At 41.1% G+C, this 15,922-nt stretch overlaps 1 protein-coding gene across 1 annotated transcript in view; it reads right to left on the minus strand.

Annotated features, from left to right (window-relative positions):
- Positions 1-15,922, minus strand: part of LOC109869166 (probable phospholipid-transporting ATPase IIA) — a 37,804-nt gene that overhangs the window by 14,831 nt on the left and 7,051 nt on the right. The window contains exons 5-16 of the mRNA XM_020459097.2: positions 15,160-15,218; positions 14,201-14,252; positions 12,949-13,043; positions 12,696-12,776; positions 12,454-12,529; positions 11,922-11,998; positions 11,484-11,644; positions 11,030-11,172; positions 7,841-7,953; positions 3,570-3,779; positions 769-930; positions 29-121 (exon numbers count right to left, since the gene is read on the minus strand). Of these exons, the coding sequence (XP_020314686.2) occupies positions 29-121; positions 769-930; positions 3,570-3,779; positions 7,841-7,953; positions 11,030-11,172; positions 11,484-11,644; positions 11,922-11,998; positions 12,454-12,529; positions 12,696-12,776; positions 12,949-13,043; positions 14,201-14,252; positions 15,160-15,218 (1,322 nt within the window). The remainder of the gene's footprint in view (positions 1-28; positions 122-768; positions 931-3,569; positions 3,780-7,840; positions 7,954-11,029; positions 11,173-11,483; positions 11,645-11,921; positions 11,999-12,453; positions 12,530-12,695; positions 12,777-12,948; positions 13,044-14,200; positions 14,253-15,159; positions 15,219-15,922) is intronic.

Genomic DNA, 15,922 nt, shown 5'->3' on the forward strand with positions numbered 1-15,922 from the left:
GTTCTCAACTCGAGGAAGGAAAATCTACCTCTTCTTCCAGCCAGTCGTTATACTGGACAATGCCAGCCATCACCACATCTGCACCCTTCATGTAGAAGCTAATCTCTCCTGTAGACTCATCCTGCAAAACAGACCATTGTCATTACCTAAACTCCATGCTTGACAAACAAACAAAAAAATCAATAAGGTATATTCTGGGGTTTCCCCCTGACTCTCAGCAGGGATGCACATAAAGATGCACATGTGTAGGGATGCACATAAAAATAAGAGTTTATTATTGGCAGTTGGTTGCGTAGAAAGGGAAACTTAAGTTTGGTCTCAAACATGCTTCAAAATATTTTCTTGAGGAACCCAAGTTCAACCCCAGGCTTTCTGAAGTAGAGTTATACCAGGTCTACCCAAGCCAACAACAATAGTTAGTCATGGAGACAGCACAGAGACTTAGTCATAGGGTTCATAGCCGGGTAAAGTCTTTTTCAGATCAGTCTCCATCTTGATGGATCACTGGACCAATGCCCAGGTTCAAAAGCCAGAAAACGTATCATTCAAAAGAGCAGTTGGCCCCACTGGTGTCAGCTATAGAATGTATCTTTCAAAAGAGCAGTTACATCCGAACACTAACAGTTGGCGGGCAATCAAGCAAAATACAAATCATCTTCCACAATACATTAGTTCAGCTCCGGAAGGCAAACACCGCTGACAACTGTAAATGGATGACTGGAATTTGCATTTTCAAACCAGATTCATATCCCAGTCAGCTACACTTACTCGAACTATGATTCCCATCCGCTTGCTCTCATAGGTGAAGGGGAATATCTGCAGGATGGTGAAGTTCAGGATCTGTCCACTAGGAGTCCTCAGCTGCATGGAGTTGTGGTCCCGTCCGACCAGGGTCAGTCCAACACTCTCAGTCCACTGCACCAGCGACACCTAGCAAGGCAAGGCAGAGGAGACAGTTTGGTGAATGGTGGTTATCAAAATAGATCAGTTTGGTGAGGTAAATGGAGAATGGACCATTTTAACATGATGTACCTTTTCATAGGAAATAGCAATAAGCAGGAAATATCAAAGTGAGCAAAGAGCACAGTTCTACTTCAGCGCAAATCAATAATAAAAGCATTTCTGCACTCAAAGAAAATGTATTGACAAATTGATTGAACAAACTAGGAAGATAATCCTTTTAAAAGACGCATGCTGCATGTTTTTTTCTGGTTTCTTTTGAATGGCACATGAGGATAAAGCCTGATTTTTATTTTTGATTTAACTAGTCAGTTAAGAACACGTTCTTATTTCCAATGACGGCCTACCAAAAGGAAAAAGGCCTCCTGCGGGGATAAAACATTTAAAAACAATATAAATATAGGACAAAACACACATCACAACAGGAGAGACAACACTACATAAAGAGAGACCTAAGACAATAACATAACAAGGCAGCAACACATGACAACACAGCATGGTAGCAACACAACAACAACATGGGAGCAGCACAAAAACATGGTACAAATGGCATTTGGAATCATTTCTGGGGGGTCAGAAGTTATTAATTTCTCAAAACTTCCAGATATTAGCACAAGATCAAAAACACAATTCATCCCTCATGCCAACACTGACCGCTCTCTAATATACACCGAGTGTACAAAACATTAAGAACACCTGCTCCTTCTAATGACAAAGACTGACCAGGTGAATCCAGGTGAAAGCTATGATCCCTTATTGATGTCACTTGTTAAATCCACTTCCAATCAGTGTAGATGAAGGGGAGGATTTTTTAAGCATCGAGACAATTGAGACATGGATTGTGTATGTGTGCTGTTCAAAGGGCGAATGGGTAAGACAAAATATTTAAGTGCATTTGAAAAACACCGGTTTGTGTCAAGAACTGCAATGCTGGTGGGTTTTTCACGCTCAACAGTTTCCTGTGTGTATCAAGCATTGTCTACCACCTGGAAGACACCTAGCCAAGCATCGGCGTCAACGTGGGCCAGCATCGCTGTGGAACGCTTTCGACACCTTGTAGGGTTGAAGGAAAAAGGGGGGGGGGGGGGGGGGGGTTCAACTCAATATTAGGAAGGTGTTCCTAATGTTTGGTAGACTCAGTGTAGATCTCAGATGGATAGAACGAGGCATCGGTTGGACCCTAAACACCTAAAGTCCAGTCCTAAACCATGTCTCCTCTCTCCTCTGACTATCTTGCATGTTGGTCATACAAGTTGGGGAGAATGAGGAACTTGACTTAGTCATGGTAACATTAGTAAGGCTACATTCACTGTGAAGGCATGCAGTGAATCGGCCTCCACCACAACAGCAGCACATGGTAATGGGAATGTCTAGAGTTTAATTGAGCTGGGTCTGCTACTGGCAAATGGCTGGAGTCAAAACCACAGCTTGGCATAAGCGAAAGTTCTTATTGGTCCTGCTTGGAAATGGAACCGTCAAGAAATAATTGATACTCTTCCGGCGCTTTGTTATAGGAACACACTTCTCTTGAGTAGATACCACAATCAATATTTTAGACATAATATATAAGATATACTAAATAACCAGATGTAAAAGGATAAGCTGTGGGAAAATTACTCCACACTACAACCAGGACCCTTCATTCTAGATTTTATTAACAACAAAAAATAGTTTTGTCTGCCAAACAGGTATCACATCCAACAGAACAAAACAAGTTAGATAAATGGCTTGTGAATGGATATCTACCAAAAACCACACATCCAACTGTCACTGGCATTGTGACCACGACAACCGGCAGCCAAAACTATATATATCTATGGACTTCCTGAGAAGCCATTGGAAAGCAAACTGAATTTGAGCCCAGATCATATCAAGTGAATAAAATATACCTATAGTAACAACAGCAAAAAAAACATTAAATCAAGAAAGGAAATATCTACACATTGACTGATTTTGTAATCTGTGAGAAATGTTATTATCCCACAATTCATTTTCTGGAAAACAATGCTTGTATTGCATGAAGTTCAGCATACACTAGGCCACAACTCACCTCAAAGCAACTTCTGTGGGCCATATCAAAGTATCTACTATGAAGGTAGGAGACTCAAAGGGTGGATAGGCTAAGCCCAATGGACTGGGGAGCACATTAAGGAAATCCGTATTTACACCGCAGGAAAAGGATCAAGCTGAATTCCCCCTCAGCCTTCTTCCTGAAGTTCAAACGATTCACAGTGATCCAGGTCACAGCTAGGTACATGTGGAATGTAATTTGTCTCCTCAAGGTTTCCTTCAAGGGCAGCAGGTAGTCAACTGCAGGGACTGATAAGGGTTCAAGCTGCAAAACCATTTGAAGTGACTCTCTCCATATTTTAATCTGGATTCCATTCTTCTACTGTCACCATACCTACTGTAATTGGCGTAGTGACTATTCCCTTTAACCTTTGAGGCTGTTGAGTAGACAACACATTTCTCACAGGCTATTTTGGTATATGTTGGTCTATCGTTAACGAAGGAGTATATTATAACTGCGCAGAGGCAAATACTAACATCCTCCGGTTGCTGTGTTTATGGACAGCGATGTCTAGTATTGAGGGTGAGCCATTATGTACCTCGTCTGGGCTGGCGGCCTGGTAAACCCTACAGGTGTCCTCATAGTGCTGCTCTGCCTCGGCCTGGTCCGTCACGCCGTTGGCCTCGTACACGGGCGTCACACAGTGCACCAGGGCGATGGCCTTCACCGCCTCATGCACACGGCTGCTGATGGTCTTACGAACCTTAGTAGCCGCCGGAGCTCTGGATGCTGGGGCGTCGTGAGAGGGCTGTGGGGAGGAAGGTGTACAAAAGAAAAGTTAGCCCACTTAGTTGGATTATAAGCATCGGTCTACCTGCAAGGTTTTCAATGATTGGTAGAGCGTTTTTTTACACCTAACTTTTTTCTCAGCTATTCATTGATTGACAAATAGTCAGTGGTGGAAAAAGTACCCAATTGAGTAAAAGGTACCTTAAAAGAAAATGACTCATGTAAAAGTGAAAGTCACTCAGTAAAATACAACTTGAGTAAGTCTCAAAGTATTTGGTTCTAAATATACTTAACCTAATTTACACCACTGCATCATCAGATAAATACATTATTTGTGGGAAAAACATGGCTCTACTTGTACCTGTGAGCCGCCTTATCACTATGTCAAAGTATAAGAAATATGTGTTTTGTAGTGCTGAAAAAATAACACTTCTCTGAACTGACTCAGTTCTAAAATGACTACCACACAAAGCCATTTGACCTTCATTTAACTGGACAAGTCAGAGGCGGCAGGGTAGCCTAGTGGTTAGAGCGTTGAACTAGTAATCGAAAGGTTGCAAGTTCTAATCCCCGAGCTGACAAGGTACAAATCTGTCGCTCTGCCCCTGAACAGGCAGTTAACCCACTGTTCCTAGGCTGTCAGCTTTACTATTCCTGCCTAGTTAAATAAAAGTTAAGAACAAATTCTTATTTACAATGACGGCCTAACCCGGGATGACGCTGGCCCAATTGTGCACCGCCCTATGGGACTCCCGATCACGGCCGGTTGTGTAGTGACGCCTCTAACATTGCAGTGCAGTGCCTTAGACCGCTACCCACTCGGGAGGCCTAACCCTTCCTTACCATCCACAGAGACCCACGGCAAGTAAACACAACCAGATGTGTGAAGGAAAAAAAAAAGAACAATCAGCTTTACTATCTTGCTGCGGTTATTTTTAGGCCAGGCGTTGTGTTTCCACAGGGGTCAATGATGGTGCCATTAAACTAGGGCCGGCCAGTGTTCGTGGGCTCTGGGGCTAGTGGCTAATCCGGTTTCCTGCTCCACTAACCTCTGGTGTCAAAGGGACAAAAAGTCATTATGGGTCGGAAAGCATTAAGCCAAACAATAATCACACAGCTGATATGTTGCTAAAACAATAAGCTACAAAGACAAGGTTTTTGTTACTTGTTTTAACACAAACATCGGCTGTCTCACCGATTGAACACAGCCCATATGGACTGATGCAGAGCCATAGTTCTACATAGAGAGTTTGGCCATTGCCGTTTCTGTCAATGACGCTCTATGTGCGCCACAGCTATCTCTATATTAGGGCTGACCCCAATTATTCGACTGGTTGATTGTTTGGTCGATAGACTGTTGGTCAACCAAGATTTATTTAGTCGAGCAGTAGCAAATATAAATATATATACAGTACCAGTCAAATGGTTGGACACACCTACTCATTCAAGGGGTTTTCTCTACTTTTACTATTTTCTACATTGTAGAATAATAGTGAACAAAACAAAATATATTTTATATTTGAGATTCTTCAAAATAGCCACCCTTTGCCTTGATGACAGCTTTGCAAACTCTTCGCATTCTCTCAACCAGCTTCACCTGGAATGCTTTTCCAACAGTCTTGAAAGAGTTCCCACAAGTGCTGAGCACTTGTTGGCTGCTTTTTCTTCACTCTGCAGTCCAACTTATCCCAAACCATCTCAATTGGTTTGAGGTCGGGTGATTGTAGAGGCCAGCTCATCTGATGCAGCTGGCCTGTGTTCTTTTCCCCATCTTAATCTTTTATTTTTATCGGCCAGCCTGAGATATGGCTTTTTCTTTGCAACTCTGTCTAGAAGGCCAGCATCCCGGAGTAGCCTCTTCACTGTTGATGTTGAGACTGGTGTTTTGCTGGTACTATTTAATGAAGCTGCCAGTGAGGACTTGTGAGGTGTCTGTTTCTCAAACTAGATACTCTAATATACTTGTTCTCTTGCTCAGTTGTGCACCGGGGCCTCCCACTTCACTTTCTATTCTGGTTAGAGTCCGTTTGCGCTGTTCTGTGAAGGGAGTAGTACACAGCTTTGTACGAGATCTTCAGTTTCTTTGAAATTTCTTGCATGGAAATGCCTTTATTTCTCAGAACAAGAATAAACTGACGAGTTTCAGAAGAAAGTTCTTTGTTTCTGGCCATTTTGAGTCTGTAATCGAACCCACAAATGCTGATGCTCCAGATACTCAATTAGTCTAAAGAAGGCCAATTATATTGCTTCTTTAATCAGCACAACAGATTTCAGCTGTGCTAACATAATTGCAAAAGGGTTTTCTAATGATCAATTAGTGCTTTAAAATGATAAACCTGGATTAGCTAGCACAACGTGCCATTGGAACACAGGAGTATTGGTTGCTGATAATGGGCCTCTGTACACCTATGTAGATATTCCATTAAAAAAAAGAGAATCTGCCGTTTCCAGCTACAATAGTCATTTACAACATGAACAATGTCTACACTGTATTTCTGATCAATTTGATGTTATTTTAATGGACAATAAATCGGCTTTTCTTTCAAAAACAAGAACATTTCTAAGTGACCCCAAACTTTTGAACGGTAGTGTATATATTTGCGCCCATCTCAGTGAACTAATGCATTGGGGAGGCCTAGACTAAAAGCCAATGCTTGATCTGAAAATGTGGTCGGAGGCTCCATATGGATGGTGTGACGCAATTCCGGAGCCTCCGGAGGCATGCAGAGGGCATATCAAGCTCTGTACCAAATCACCATGCGTCTCCAAAATGTTGTAACAATTCGGAGGGCTCTGTAAGGCTCCACATTGACACGATTGGTTGATGGTAGGTGGGGGCGGTACATCCTGTATAAACACATACTCACTTCCTTGACAACTTCCTTCACAACAGCTCTGCACTGCTCCGCAAAGCACAACAAGTATGAATGCCCTGACTTCTGTCACCACTAATGATCTGTGGAGCTTCTCAAAGTAGTGTTTTTTTTAACCTCAAACAGCAAGCAAATTAAGTCTGTTTTTACATCCATTGAGAATGACAACAGTTCCTCAATGTAGGCTATTTGAAAAATCTTTCCAGCTGTCTGCCTTATCGATAACCACTCAGCATGAAAGGGAAAAATGTCATACTCGGATCTAGTGGAAACGTCCTGAAATAGGGCTACCTTATTGCTTCCTATCAGTGCTGGACTTGGACTGAAATAGGTTAACATTCTTTAAAAGAAACAGGTGCCGGTACTCAGCTCCAATGAGCTCCTGCTCAAGTCAAGCACTGCGTCTTATCCCTTGCGCAAATAGCCTACAGCTGTGTCCCTTGCTCACTGGCCCAGAATACTTTATACAATGTCGCTAGGGCAAGATTTTGGCTGGACCCAAGTTAATAGTTGATACTGTGTTTCAAGTTTGTTGCAGACAGGCCATGCATAGCAATGTGATTTATAGTTGTTTTAAATGAGGATATTTTCCACCTGCATGCTGCAATGTTTTTATTTGTTGGCTTTATTTAGGCTATTTTTACATAGTTGGCAACGGCAATAGAAGTGACTTTTTTTAGCTTTGTATCATTTTCATTTAGATTTTAATAGAATTTTTTATTAATCACATGACAATGATTTTCAGATATAAAGAAATGAATTGAAACAGTTCCACGAAAATATATGAAAACCATAACTGGAAATCAGATCTGTGGAAACGCTAAGATAAATTGGCATTATAAATGAGAAAGGTTGTCGACTCCTTGTGTAGCCTATTACTGGCAAGAGTAATGGCAGAATCTGTGAAAGCCAGTAGAAGGAGGATGGTCGGTCAAGTTTTTTTTCTTCCTATAGATCTCTGGCTCCCTCTTGAGTCATTTGTGTGTTATTTCATCAAACAGTGAGCTTAAAGCATCAGACAAGCTCAATGCATATACTTGATTTTATTAAAACACATAGGCTGTGTCTATATATTGAAAAATACACGTAAAAAGAAATCCACAAATCAATTGATTGAAAGAACAGATGACTTTCGGTCGCCCAAGTTTTTGTTGTTGTCAGGGATAGCCCTACTCTATACGGTTGGTGATGATGGTTATTGTTTTACCTGTGTGTAGGCACTGAACACGTGGCTCTGCACCTCATCCATGGAGTCCATTCCATAGGCCACCGTTCCAAGATGGAGGCGACGGAACACCATCTCATTCTGGGTGAGAGTTCCTGCATCAAACACACAAGCACAGTGTATATTATTTGTATATTATTATATATTATTTGTAACATTTCTACTGAAAGTGTGGACACACGGTAATGTTGGTGTTACAATTATGATCATCATTTAAAAAGTGATTTTTAAACAGTCTACAGAACTCACACTATGATCAAGTAGCTGTTCCTGAAACCATTTCCATGATGTCAGTGTCCTGGTTGTCCTCACACTCACTTTAAAAGCCTCTCTCTCTGTATGTAGTATTTCAGGATGACCCGAGAGCCCCCTACAGCACATACATTAGACTGACCTTTGACCCCTATCGACCTTATCACTATGTGGGAAAATCCAGTATACTTTTATTGGCCGTCAGGGTCGTAAATTTAAGAGGGGTACAGGCCAGTTCCTGAGGGTGTGTGTGTGTGCAGAGACAGGAGACTTCAGGCCCGTTTTGATTTAAAGCTCCAATAAGTAGCATGTCTCTGAGTCGCACACAGCCCAAAGCCCTAGGGATCGGTCAGCCCTAGCAATGTCATACTGGACACAACCTTAGCACATCTTCAACACTATCATCTCACATCCAACATGTCAGTCCGTTGTGTCAATTTCCTCTCCTGACCACTAAAGTAAAGATACATGCATTCTTATTATGTAGCCACTCGACTCTTCCTGTGCACTACAACGTTAAGTTGTTTTATGACAACATTAAATACTACACGTTTTATACCACAGTTACGTCCGATGCGATATTGAGCACAGTTACATCCACACACAATGATTAATGTGGATAGTCAGATTAATATGATTAGTTGATTTAAATGATTTAATAAGCCTGTTTTCATGGACACATCTGAAATTAGGCAACTGATGGGCCTTTTGTTAAATGCAGAAAATTGGCAATCAAAATACATGTTCTACCACAGTGACCATGTTATTTTTGCGAAGACCAGGGTTGGGTAAGTTCAGATTCTAAATGTAATTCCTTACAGTTACTAGTTGCCAGTCCAAAATTGTTATCAGTAACATAACATTTGCATTTCCCCTAACTCAGTAATGTAATCTGATTACTTTCAGTTACTTTTAGGTTGGTAGCTGGCACAGACAAAGTCATAAAATCAGATTTTAAACCTAACCTTAACTACACTGCAAACCTTAATGCCTAACATTAAATATTTTTGTTTTCATACATTTTTACAATATAGCGCATTTTGACTTTGAAGCTGGCCCATCTAGAGGAAATCCCTCAGTTCTGCCTCAAGGACCAATAAACATCAATCTTGCTTTGAGTTGAAAAATAAATGCTGCTCTCGGAATGGCATGCTTTGAACACTACCGAAAAGTACTATTTGCATGTGAAAAATGTTTTTCATATGCTGCATTTGTTATAGGCCTACTGTCAAGTTTTTGTTGGTGACACTTTGATACCTGGATAATTTGCAGCTGTTTAAGTCTATCAAAAGTGCACGTGTCCATTAGGCCTATGGTAAAATTATTATTATCAGAGTTTCTATTGGATAAATCCTATTCACTACACCGATTCTGTTGCAAAACATTTCTTAAACGGTAGCAAATGGAACAAAACAGGGAGGGACCTACCAGAATTTGTCAAACTCTTGTTTTGCTGTTTGCTTCCATTTGGTTCTTAAACGGTTTCCGTAATGAATACACCTCTGGTCTCAAAAACAATGATTGATAGGCAGCTTAAACTTCTTCAATTCAACCATTATTGGGTTAAAATACACATACACATTTGTGAACAGCCATCCACAACAACCACAAACCATAAGGCACAAATAGCTAAATGAGAGTGCAGCAGTGTGATTCACACCAATGCGCTATGTAGCCTATAATAGGCCTAAGTGATATCCGTGTTGCCGGTAGGCTACACCACTGCTGTCATCCTTACCTCCAAGCGTTTAATCAAGTGTGACGACCCTCCCACTCTGTCTGGCGAATTCTTTCTCTTTGCTCTTGTTTTCCTTAATAGGATGTCGGCGGGAGGAGCCGGGAGGGTCGTCAGCTAAATGGGACACACCTGCGGTCGGGTGTGTCCCGGGGATAAATATACCTTTCCCCCATACATCGAGGAGACACTCTCAACGCAGACACAGTGTTGTTTTTGGTTGTGGCAATTTGGGGCTTCTTTGTGTTCATTTGTTTTGGCACCTCTCAACACCTATCATTATCACCATCTATGACCTTATCCACTCACTTACGCTACTGACTACACACACCATTGTTACATGTATAATAGTTTACTTTATTTAATAAATATGTTTGTTATTTCTTCATCTCCGCGTTGCTTTCCTCTTTGTTATGGGCTTCGAGCTGGTTCGTAACACAAGTTAGATAATCTTTGGATGCCGACAGCAGTCGCACCATTGGAAGACATAGGTTGGACTGTAGCCTACAAAAACCTATTCCTGCTCTTTTTCCACGATCCATCAAACACATTTGGTGTGCCTGCATAGTGTTCTCTGACTTGTGGTCAGACTCGCTCAGGCACAACAAACTTAAAATTGGGCCTTTTTTTGAATGCTTATTTGAACGTCATTGAGAAAACAGTTACAGGTTTATGTCATCCGTTACTCCCCAACCCCGGCGAAGACTATTTAATTCTGAGTTGGAACATATAAAGTTTGTATGTGAAAACTATTTCTAAGATGCATACTTTTGGTTTTTCCAAACTCACTTCACTCACGCACAAGTGGCAGGCTTGCGCCATCAGCGGTGGCATACGCGTAGATCAAATACACCGCTGGAATGCCGATTAAGCCATTTACACGTCCTAATCATTTGAAACATTTCTCAGAAAAACAGTTGTTTTAACCTGAATATGCTTACTTTGATTAGGATCTTATTAAGATAAGCAGGGTAAGATGTTTACATGACTAATGCCATACTCCCCCTTCTGCCATAATCAGTTTAATATCAAACTATTAGTGTGCGTGTAATCGTACACATTGGAAGTTAATAGAAGCACTCTCGCTTCAGATCAATTCAGAGTCCACAGCCACATAGCCGTGATAGTCCGGCAGCCCGCTATGACATATTTATGTCTATAAACCACATAAGTAGCAGACTCACCTGTTTTGTCAGTGAGCAGATAGGAGATGCGTCCCAGTTGTTCAGGTATAGTGCTGGCCCGGACCACCGTACCTGGGATCTTAGAGTCTCTTCTGATCATCCAGCTGAACACCATCTTGCCCATGTCCAGGTTCACACGCAAGCTGGACACAAAGGTTCACATTTTATTCATTTAAAAACAAGACTCCCAGATACACATTTTGGATATCAATGGTTTTTTAGGTTGTCCATCAAACATGTTCATAAGCATATGTAGAAACAAATAAGCAAGGATAGATGTTGATGTACATTAAGCTCCAATTGAAAATAACACCTTTTGGTAACACTTACTTTGCTCTCAAACCTGTGTAATAACCCAGTTATTACAAGTGTAACTACATTGTTGCAGATTACTTTTGAATGCTTTAAAATTATCTCATTGAAATGGAGACAGAAAGTGTGTTAAAACGTCTACCTGATTGGGACGATGTTGGAGAAAAGCAGTAGGAAGCGGAAGATCTGCAGATACCAACGGCCGGCAAAGTGTTGGAGGGCCACCATGACCAGAGACACCACCACCAGAGCCCCAAACAGAATCTTGGTCAAACAGTTCACTTCCAGGTCAAAGAGGCCAACCTAGAAGAACCACAAGGAGAATATCATCAGGCAGTACAAATATCTTTGAAACACTCTCAGAACAGTCTCAATACAATATTACAGAAAATAAAATTGGCAGAAATTATACTAATACTAGTAGCACTTTATTTTATGGTACAGCGTTTACTAGGGTATTTTCTAAGAAATGACATGATAAAATGATAACGTAATAAATCTACAGATAATATACATGTCTTTGTCTACTAAAGGAAAGCGTCAAGTGCAGGGTGTTTTACTGTGACTAACATGAATATACCTTGTGCCTTGGGTTTGAGGTGTTCATCACACTCCGGAGCTCCTTGCCTGTGTAGATAACAACTCCCACCACAGTGCCTACAGAGAAAGAACATTATAGTAATTGGCTGAGACTTTAAGTCTGGAATCATGAACCATAACATGTAATACAGCATATAGCAGCAATTTCAGCGACTTCCCTGGTTGTGAAAGGGTGTTTTGAAATGTATAACGACAGTAGGAATACGTGAGACAGACTGCCAATTTGCCAAATGACTACCATATGTTATATAGGTTAGACTCTGGAATCTTTATATAGGGTTTTTTCCCTTATAGGAAAATGTTGTCTCATAGTTAGAAACAGTTCAGGGGTAGTTAAGTGACCAAATGTCTGATTGCGCCGGTGTGTGTGTTTGTGTGTGTGTAGGAGGACAAATCATCAGCACATCAATCGTGGAGGAAGTAACGCCTCATCACAGCTCTAGAGATGGAGGGAGAGAGATGGGGGCGGGCGGGCTGGTACTAGTTACACCACTGGAGGAGTTGGTATTTACCAGAGGCGATGACAGTGCTGGCCCACAGGGTATTCTCAATACTGAGACTCTCGTTGACTGGAGGGTCTCCATCCTCCTAAAGCACAGCACATAGGACACAAAACACAGAGTGAGGGGCATTACCCTACGAAAACAGCCTTTCTTCCAAGTTGACTAGATATGGTGGCAATTATCTTGATGTGAGTCTTTAGCAGGTCTTATTCAAGAAAAGTCAAATAGATTTGTCCAGGTAAAACACTCACCCTGGTGAAAGTGCCAATAAAGTTGTGGATGTCAATGTTTGGTTCCTCCGCATACACATAGGATCTGATCTGGAGAAGGTCCTGGAGGAGCAATCACAACATGGTCACTTGATAACCGACAACACTTCTAAGAACATCCCCAAAAAACAGGAGATGTGGCATTACTTTACTAAAGATGTCTGCAGTCAGTGAAGTGCCAACATTGCACTCTACTATAGACATAGCGGAGCAGCCATTTGGTGTGGTGACTCACAGCAGCAGTGGGCAGTCTCTGAGTACAGGCCACTGGGAGGCGTAGTTTCCAGTCCGTCTCTCCATCCAGCTGGTCAGTACGCAAGAAGCAGGAGCCTGGGATAAGGGAGGAGAACTGATGATTTAGAATGGAGTAACAAACACCTCTAGGGGGCTCTACGGTATAAGGGTTTAGGGTCTCTGTGGTACCAATAACTTATTTCTGTATATCTAAAAAAAATATATATATATATATGTCTTACCCTATCAGTTTTGTCACTTGCTTCAACTTCTGGCGTTATTTTATTTGGTGCATCCTTTGTTCCCTCTATCTTTCAACATAAACATATCTTCCCGAATGACAAAGGTCATCTTATTACAAAATAGTGTTAAAATATGAATGGTTCCCAACTGCACATTAATCTGGGGATCAACAAGTGGAGAGGCATCCATGCCAACCCAGCCCTCATCCCCCCACAGCCCCCAGTAACCCAGCCCCCAAACCCTAGCCAGCATCATCCTGCCTGCCTGTAGCGGAGAACACGGAGCATAGTTAGGCTCTTCATTATTGAGTTAATGGCCTCCATGTGTTATAGAGATAACCAACCAAACACTCTTTCCAGTAAAAGAAACATGTGTTTTTTTCATCCCCCTATAGAAAAGCACAACCGCAACCAAGCATGCATCATATAGTTTGTGTTACCCCAAATCAAGATGATAAAAGTGTAAGGTATGGTGTATGGTGTTTTATTGCACATTTTCAATGGATCTCAACCGTTGCAAGTTATCGAGGGGGCAGTGGTGTTTTTGTTGTGTACGAGACAATAAGCCTGTCGGAGACAGCATTGTTTTGCATGTCAGTAATTCATTGTGTTTCTGTCATCACTCTTCCAAATCTCATCCAATTCCACATTTGTTTATTCAGATTAGGCTCCATCTTTGTACCTTGGTTCCCCCATCTTCTCTTTGCATTTGATATGTTCTTTCTATTCTACACTTTGCATATCTTGGTGATTTTCCTTAGGATGCAACTTGTAATTTGAAAGACAAAAATGGTAAATCGAGATCTTAGGGAAAATAAATGGCCCATGCTTCTTCTACCACAACCCATCATCAACATTCAACTTAAATGGACCTCATTACAATTTAAGACATTGTTACACTTCCTGTCCTGGATCTAGAGTAATCCCTTTACCTCACCACCCTTTTAAAACATGCCATTTCCCCAACTATCTTGTTTTGGAGATTTGGATGAATGACCAGCAGATGTTTACCGTTTCTTTCAGAGGTCCTTAAGAAGATCATGTCAGCAGGAACTCGCTGGTTCTACAAAGACAGAGAAGAAAAACATGACTTCAACTTGCATCCTGTTACAACCCCCCTCCTCTGACTGTAGACATTCAGACTTTTGCCTTTAATGTACATTACCTTCATTCAGCTAGTCATAATAATAAGCCCTGCAGCAAATCATCCAGCCTTACTTACCCTAACTGGGAGCCTGACCGGGCTTTACACTCTGTTTGACCCAGACTTCACTGTGACTGAGTCCTGGTCAGAGTTATTGGAAGATTCATTCTCAACGCTATTTAAGCTGACAGACTTCAAAACATTGAGCTGGGCATGGTCTATTTTAAGTGGTCGATGGTTTAAATTAAGATTTACTGTGGCACTTCAGATCCATGTGGCAGTACAAATTTGGAATGTTGTATATTTAGATATTTTAACAAGTTTCATATCTGAAGATCGTAACAATTCAGAGTTCGATTTACTTTGAATGTCTCTCAGTCATGGAAAAAATAGATCAAATGTATAGAGAGCAACATGTGTGACCTATCCTTCAGCAGTGTTTAACTGAACCTTTCTGAAAGAAGTGGCCATTTGGTAACTGAGGACTCCCTTCTCATATTTCACGTACAAAGTCTACTCTTTCTACAATAGCCAGCAAAAAAAGATGACAAGAGGCAACTGGCCAAACAGATTGGAAAATCTGTTAGAATTACTTAAGATACTTTTAACAGCGACAGCATGCTAACAGTGTTGTGACATTCAAATTAGCCTCACAAATGACAACAATAGTAACCCAATTGATTGCCTTGTTTTAACTTTCCTACATGGATATGACAAATTAAATTAAAGTATTTTTAAGTGCAACTATCTGGTAAAACTATATCCTACAAGTTTAGCCTCCGATTTTTTGGTGCAGTTGAGGCGAAATCTATGAAGTGATACAAACCTTTTCCACGATTATGAGGTCTCCAACTTGAATGCCACTACTTTTCACCTTCACAGTGCCTGAAATAAAAACAAACGTAAAATGAATATTCAATAAGCATTTTTAGATTGCAGAACGTTGAGTTGAGGTGACCAAATTATTTTTGATAATCATAATTGTATTGTGGTCAGACCAAACAAATGATGAACAGATATGAGCGTATGTTGTTTTATGGACATTCCATTCCTCTTCGGAGGGGAAGACTAGAGAAAAATGACCCAAACAAGTAAAAATCTAAAACGACCATGTAAACGTTCACATAGCTAAACAGGATTTATGGTAGTGAGACATCCTGGTGTCATTAACGTCATTCAAAGACACAGTTAAAACCCTGCTCTTCATACTTCTCTTCCCATGGCCCTATACAGAAACCCTTTTTTTGCAGAAACATATACAGAAACACTTTTAAATATGACTGTTTATGTCCAACTGTCTCCTCCCGGTTGCCTAGCAAATGTGGACAACTGTTGCTATAGATTTCCTTTCACGAAATGTGGGGAAAGTAATTTTCCATGTAGGCCTAGACCTGAAAGAATGTTAGAAGGGCGGGGGAAGTTGAGCCTTTTCTTCCATTCCATTTGGAATGAACAGGCAAAAATTGTTAGAGGGGGTCACTGACCCATGACCTTTGCTGTGACCTCAGGCTTTTGCATATGTAAGACATTAAAGGACATTAATATTGCTATGCATTTAGGTTTATGGGAGTCTAAAAACTGTTCTGTTT

The sequence above is a fragment of the Oncorhynchus kisutch genome, linkage group LG24, assembly GCF_002021735.2.
Source record: "Oncorhynchus kisutch isolate 150728-3 linkage group LG24, Okis_V2, whole genome shotgun sequence".
Taxonomy (NCBI): Eukaryota; Metazoa; Chordata; class Actinopteri; order Salmoniformes; family Salmonidae; genus Oncorhynchus; species Oncorhynchus kisutch.